This window comes from Teleopsis dalmanni, chromosome 1 (genome assembly GCF_002237135.1).
Source record: "Teleopsis dalmanni isolate 2A chromosome 1, ASM223713v2, whole genome shotgun sequence".
NCBI classification, from domain to species: domain Eukaryota; kingdom Metazoa; phylum Arthropoda; class Insecta; order Diptera; family Diopsidae; genus Teleopsis; species Teleopsis dalmanni.
In genome coordinates, this window is record NC_051846.1 from 6,039,143 (window position 1) to 6,046,880 (window position 7,738).

At 32.2% G+C, this 7,738-nt stretch overlaps 1 protein-coding gene across 1 annotated transcript in view; it reads left to right on the forward strand.

Moving 5' to 3' along the window:
- Window positions 1–3,910: 3,910 nt before the first annotated feature.
- LOC119677583 (LON peptidase N-terminal domain and RING finger protein 2-like) overlaps window positions 3,911–7,738 on the forward strand; it is a 4,266-nt gene continuing 438 nt past the window's right edge. Inside the window, exons 1-5 of the mRNA XM_038089027.1 lie at window positions 3,911–3,929; window positions 3,976–4,094; window positions 6,011–6,148; window positions 6,350–6,782; window positions 6,842–7,733. Of these exons, the coding sequence (XP_037944955.1) occupies window positions 3,911–3,929; window positions 3,976–4,094; window positions 6,011–6,148; window positions 6,350–6,782; window positions 6,842–7,733 (1,601 nt within the window). The remainder of the gene's footprint in view (window positions 3,930–3,975; window positions 4,095–6,010; window positions 6,149–6,349; window positions 6,783–6,841; window positions 7,734–7,738) is intronic.

Below are 7,738 nucleotides of genomic sequence, written 5' to 3' on the forward strand. Positions count from 1 at the left end.
TTATCAAAACAAAATAAGAAATACAATAAAAATTTAAAAATAAACTGAAAAAAATAATAAAATAAATTAAGAAATAAATTTATATATGCAAAACAACAAATAACGTAAACAGAGTAAACGCAATTACCAATTCAAAATAGTTTCCTACTACGGAATATGTATCTTTAATGCACTTCCACTAGAAAACTAGTATTTTTAGCTTCAAAGCAAGGCTACGACAGCCGTTTGTGTCCATTTTTTGTGACGAACAACTCGATTTTAACCTTCAATAAACAATAAGCAACAAACAGCAAACAACCAACAGCCAACAGCCAACAACACCTGAAAAGTAATTATGCATGTTAATGTTTCAGTTTATGTCATTATAAGATACGAGTTTACACTGGAAACTTTAACAAAACAATTACATTAAATATTGCTTACATGACTGACTATATTTCAGTTTAGAAAAAAATATAAATATAAAAAAAAATGCTCTAACCCAATTTTTCATCTACTGTTTGTAATGCACATTTTGGCTTTTATGTAAATGTATTGCGTAATGTTAGAAACATTATTATGTTATGCTCTATACGTTAGCGGTGAGAGAGTTTGACATAACATAAGCGTTAACGTAATATATGTTAACTTAACAGTCAGTCTACTCTTAAATGCTGTTTATGCACTGCAAAAATATTTTATTAGAGCAAAATCTGTTATTAAGTTCCGCTTCCGTTTTTTAAGAGTTTATGATATTATTTATTTTAACATAGCTCTTTAGTTTTTAAGAGTATCTATTGTTTCTATTACTTAACTCGATAACTCTTTAATGTTATAACATTGGGATTTACAGTAGCGATTATGAATTGTATAATTATGATGTAATAAATTGAAAGCAAAAAAAAATTATGAAAAAAAGTCGGCATATGAATGAAAACATATGGCCTGTTAATTTGCTTGTTAAATCTTTTGTAATCATGTTGATTTAATCAATTAGAGTAGTCATTTAAAGATTTAGCAAGTATGTCTGTTTATATAATATTTATAAAACAATAGATATTAAATCTATTAAGTGCAGTCATATGTAGTTTTTCTTGACTTAGATACAATGTAAATGTATAAAAATAAATATTAATATTATTTTTTATATTATTTTTCCATAATTTATTAATAATCTTTTTATTATATTATATATTCTAAAACCACTCAGATAAGTTCTCAAATATATATGAATAAATGAGTTTCAAGTTAAAAATTATATTTCTCTAGACAAGATATATATCTTCGAGTAGAATATGTGGTAGCTCTTGATACGAAAACTCTATTCCGAATAGAATAGAATGTTTTCAAATTTAGCCGCAATATGAGATAGACTTTAACCTACTAAAACCACTTCCTACGTGGTATTATGTATTACTAAATGGAGAAAATGTCCATTTCTAGTAATTAAAGGAAAGAGTTGATGTCAAGAACTTAGTATCCAAAAGTCTAAGTTTATTTAGTCAATTCTTAGACTAGCCACACAGCTAATTCGAATACCGTTAAATATCTAACATCAATTGTATTTTAAAAAGTCTATTGACTTAATTGTCCTGTCCGTATGTAATATGTACATTCCAAGTGTCAGGAATTGAATCCTGCCAAATTGGAGCCATTGAACCGCATATTATTCCACAAAAACAACATTATTCAAATTTCTGTAAACCGTATAATCTAATACAAAATTTTATATGAACCGATAAACTCTTAAAAATAAAATAACTAAATATATTTCAAGCCATTATATTTAAAAATAAGGTATTTGTTATCATTTTTTATATTATATAAAATATATTGATATATATAAAATATAATGATTTATTAAATATCATTATTTTGTGTTATGGATCTCCAGAACACAGAGCTAGTGGTAAATTACATTCACATTCCTCTTCTAATCAGCTTTATATATGTGACATTGCACTTAATAATAATAATAAATATGTATATTAAAGAAGACCCGAAAAAGCACAAAATACAAAAAATTGTGTTTTAAATACGTATTCTTTTAATATGAAACTCTCAGCATAAAAGCGCTTTTATCAAATAGCCACAACTTTAGAGTTATTCACTCTTTCCAGACTCAATGAGCTTCTTTGTTCATCTTTTATATTAAATCTCAGCCTAGATATTACAGTAGCGTTTTCATTTGCCCAGGATCTGTTGGTTTGTTGAACGACCTTATTCCCTAAAGATAATACACACGATAGATATTTTAATAATGCGTACTTAGGTGAATACGGAAAGTGGTTGACAGTGTTGAAATGCTATTTTTATCCAAAAAAGTCACCCACAGTTATCGATCGTATGATGAAACACATTATCAAGATTTAACACAAATGTCTACTTTTGCTTAAAGCTTGTTGAATATACGAACCTGTATCAACGAATGTATACAGATTGTGACAGGTATTTCAACAGCACTAAATACGGCGATTGGTTCATACCTAAATGAGATTTCTCTTCATATAGTCGTTTACGGATGTTAATCTATGTTATGGGGCATTATCAAGATATTACACAAGTGTCTCTCTTCTATTCTTCAACGATTATATAGAATTGCCGAGAGGTATTCTTATATAACTAAACCACATGAATACGGGGAGTAATTGGCAGCTAAATACGATTTTTATTCAGAAAGGCGGTCTGGCCTAGAGTTTGTTGAACGGCACTATTATGCAACGAATATATATAGGAGGATGGTTCCAAATGTCGATTACAGATGTCGATCATGCACTAACTGCTAACTTCCTTCTTCGCGATATTCTAATCAAATACGCTATATACAATGCATCGAACGTTTTAAAATGTTATATAAAACAAAAGATTTATGCATTAACCATGGTTTAGCCAAGTTTAGCCATGGGGAACGAACTCTGTAATGAAAATGCCCTTGGAATGAAAAAGACAATTCAACGTTATTTACTTACATAACTTTAGGGTGCATATACAACAAAATGTTTTTAAAATTTTCTCATAACTTCAACATAAAAAATGAATTTTTTAATTATTAAGCAAAAATTTCATTTCCTATAGATACAACGTGTTGGTCATTAACTAAAGAAATTTTTAATAATTTTTTGTGGTTTTTCGTATTACAAATTTTGTACTTTAACTTCCTTACCAGTACGTGTCCATAGACTCAACATCTCAACATCTCAGCGCCTCAACATCTCAAATCGTGCGTACCGAAACCGATTTAAAACTTAGTTGCGTCGCTCATGAAGCCAAACTAATTTTCATGAAAATTATGAAAGTACTTCAGTATAATATTTTATTTAGATTTAAGTACCAAAAAATAAAAAAAAATAAATTTTAATTTGTATTTAAAGACTTTTTCTATAAGAACTTGATTTTTGGCAGCAGCACGACTACTGCTAATTGTGCGCGAAAAATGACCGGCACACACTTTTCGTTTCGTTGAAATGTCAAAAATGGTTCTTAAGTATCTAAAAATGTCTATTTCTTTGAAATTATTCTATCTTAAAAAAAAAAAATTAACAGCTACTGTTAATTTTTGGCTTTATTTTGACAAAATTATTCGAATTACACAAAACGCTTAAGCGACATTGTCATATCAATGCAACTGGCGCCCTGCTCTTCATGATAAGGACGCATGCTGCACGCAACCATAAGATACAAGATACAAGTACTTAGTGTTGAGCATAGGCCTTATGTCAGCCAATTTTTGGGATTGATTTTTTTTTTTTTTTTGAAGAAAATGTCACATAAATGCGCGACGGCAATTATGTGTATAAGACGAGTGCCTCCATCACCAAATCACGATTGTCAATCTTTTCTTGTGACATTTTGACATTTCATGTGGATTGTGACAATTTATTTTTTGCTTATTTGTTTACTCTTTGAATGTCTATTAATTTATCTATTAATTATGCTTTTCTCATTTCAAAGTAAAAAATTGGTTTTATATTATTTTTTTCCATTTATTTTTTTCAGCGCCCACGAATTTCAAGAGTTTGTTGCTGCGCGCCGAGGTGCTGCGGAAACTTAATCACTTTCAGAGCTCATTGGCAGATGTGGAGAATGCACTGAAAATTCGTTATACATCGGCGAAGGTGAGTAAGATTTTATATTAAAACTATTAGGAAAAAGAAACACAGCACAAGTATTTGGCAATTAATTAAGGTATTAGTTGAGTGATAGATATGAAGACTACTATACAAGTGCTTCTTCATCATAGAATTAAAATTAAACGTTGATAGAAACATTTAACGTAAACTATCGTTAATCATCGACTATAAATTGTCTAATAAATAAATACTTAGAAATATCCAAAGTGATCACTTTGAGCAATTGTATTATGGTCTCACCATTCCACTTTCTTCACATAATAAATTGATATGTTTAATAATACAATATCAATAAATTTTATTGAAGTGAAAATAGTTAGAATATGTTTGATTGTTCCTGTTATCCATCTTATCACGAATTGCATCTACCAGAAGGCACATTCAAACGACCATGCTGATTTATTCCCAAAGGAAGTGACTCTACAAGACTGTGGTGCAGTGTGACCCTGAATGAGTCAACTGTGAGTTAACGATAAGGAATATTTGAGTTTAGTTGGAATATGGTGATGAGAGCGGAATGAAGTGAAGAGGGAAAATGCAGGGAAAATTAAATTAATTCTCACTCTAAAATCCTGCTACTTTAGTGGAACAATACTCAGATAAGTTGGTCCAAAACTTATGTGGATAAAGGAGTAATTGAACAATTAGATAATATTATGATTTACACCTCTTCGTGAAATGCACACTTTTAGGGTTAGATGGCGTCAATCGTCATAGGTCGATCAGCTTAAACAGAACAGAACATAAAAGAGAACAGAATAAATTAATTTAGATTCAGCAACTGTTTAACCTTAGTGAGACAATGCCTATAATAAATTGATTTTATGCAAGAGAAAGGAGCGTGAAGAAGCAATTGAACTGTTAAAAAATATTATAAATTGTGCTGTGTATAGTGAATAACTGTAATTACAGTTGAAGAATACTAGAACAGTTTGTGAAATGCTTAGTAGTGATCTTTCTTCGGAGACGGTATTACGTCTACAATGATTTGCGTATTCATTTATAGGCTTAGACGTGAGGGTTTGTTTAATGTCGAATTAGTATAATGACCCGATCTGTACTGCATTGGGGAAGTTCTACTTGTGTTTATAAAAGTCATATGCATAGACATGACTTCCCACTAAGTAAGAAGAGAGATTTTATACTATACTTTAATAATAATATGCTAATTCTATACTGTGAAGCACAGCAATCGTTTGAAAATATAATACCACATTGTGTGAAAATATAAATGCTAACACTAATACTATGAAGTATTAATTCATCCAGAAAGATGTCTAAATGGGCACCTGGTTTCTGTAGATTACTGACCAAGTGTTGAAACATACACCGACATACCACTTACCCCAAAAGATTATAAAATAACGCCCAACAGATATTTGTCGTCTTTTACGACAAACATGTTTTTTTGGGTATATTTTAACCCCTATTTTAAAGGTGGATATGAGAGGTGATAGCAAGGTTTCTCTTGAAAATTGCTTTGATTATACAACCTCAAAGATGATATTATAACAGTAATAATACTGATAGTCTGCGAACAATAAGTCCCCCATTTGTCGATGTGTTCTTCGCACGATGATATGGAATGACTCTATTGGATGATACTTTTCTTGGGATTTTCTTGGGACACGCATTAAAAACTTATTGTGAACAACATCTGGTTGTACTCTTTTACAAACATATCACAGATTTTGAATGAAGGTGTTGGACACTAATATACGACGACAATCCGTTGAAACTACTGAATAACTGAATTTTATTCAAGACCCTTAGTTAGGTATTACAAAAATCATTTTTAAAAATTTACTGCAATAAAATAGCCTTTTTAATCTTAAATCATTCATTATTTCTTTTGTGTTGTGTACTGCAATTTATTCTAATATATATTTATTTGTTTTTAGGCTCATTATTTAAGGGCTTTGGCTTTAAGTGAACTGGGACGTTTCGATGAAGCACTCTATGACAATTGTCTCGCTATAAGTTTGGACAAAGCAGCTAGTCTAACCACGACAGAATTATTTCAGCATGATCTCTCAAAAGTAAGTTAATTTTTAATAAATTACACTACAGTCATAAATTGATTTTAATTAATTATTAATCGCGAAAGTGTCAAACCTCAATCGGTTTGCAAAAGAAAGGTACTTGTATAGTATCACCATTCTGTGATATTATTACCTATATGTCTATTATCTACATTACAAAAAAATTTTTCATATTAATAACTAATAACAATATTCCAGACATTGCAAAAATTCTTGGCTCAATCTCAAAAGAGTAAACTTGCGTCTCACAGATGTTTCTCGACTACCTCACCTTATAGTGTACTCGCCGAACAACGTTTACGTCGCAAACAAATGGCTTTACTGCGCAATGCCGATGAGGATCACATAAATGCCATGGATGAAGATTTCTTAGCTTGTAGCAAGAAATGCGACATCATAGCAGATGAAGAAGAAGTATTAGCCGCCGCTGATTATCATAGCACTTATCCCAGCATAGGAAAGGATTATGATGTTTCGCTGCGACGACATCCGATGCGTAAACATTTTCGACGAAAATGGATACCAAAAGAGACAGAATTATTGCCCACAGTTCCGCTCGATGAGTTGCGTTGTAGCACACAATTTTGCAACATCATTGAACGCACACAACAGGAATTACAGCGTTTAAGAAGTAAGTTGAATATATAATAAAAATGTATGAAGTAACAAACATTATTTTCAATTCCATAGAACTCGAATCCTCGAGCAGTCAATTGAGTAAACAACTGATGCAGGTGCCTACCAATTTAATTGATGCCAGCGACTTTGATTGCGTGTTGTGCTGTCGCACTTTGTGGAAGCCTGTTGTGACACCGTGTGGACACACTTATTGCCGGGTATGCTTGGATCGTTGCATGGATTATACATCCTCGTGTCCATTATGCATGTCACCACTTGTAGAACCAAACGTTAATCAGTTATATCAAGGTGCATCCTCACCAGTACCCTTAAGTTTGGCCAAAAGGCCTGTTACAAAGTTTCTTGAAGCTGCTATGAAACGATTTATTCCAGACAGTTATGAGAAACGTTCCCGCCAAGAAATGAACATGGAACCATCAGTGCCAGTTTTCATTTGTACTACGGCATTTCCACATGTTGCATGTCCTTTGTTCGTGTATGAGCCGCGCTACCGCCTAATGGTGCGACGGGCTGTAGAATCTGGTGAAAAACAGTTTGGCATTGTGCAACCTCACAAGGGCAAATCACGTTATTACGATGTGGGTACCATACTCGATATCCGAGATTGTGTTATGCTACGCGATGGTTGCTCTATTTTAAGCACTGTGGGCTGTAAGCGATTCAAAATATTAACGCGCAATGAAAAGGATGGTTATGAGACTGCTAAGGTGGAGTATATATATGATGAAACTATATCCGATGAAAATGTGAAGTTTGTGAGTGCTATGCACGCCTCGGTACGAGCTAAGGCAATCGATTGGTTTGAAAGTTTGGGTACTGAATTCAAACAGGAAATATTACAAAGTTTTGGTGAAATGCCAGCAGTTGAAGATAACTGGGAAAATATTGCTGATGGGCCAGCGTGGGCGTGGTGGATTATAGCATTGCTACCACTCAATCCGCAGTTGA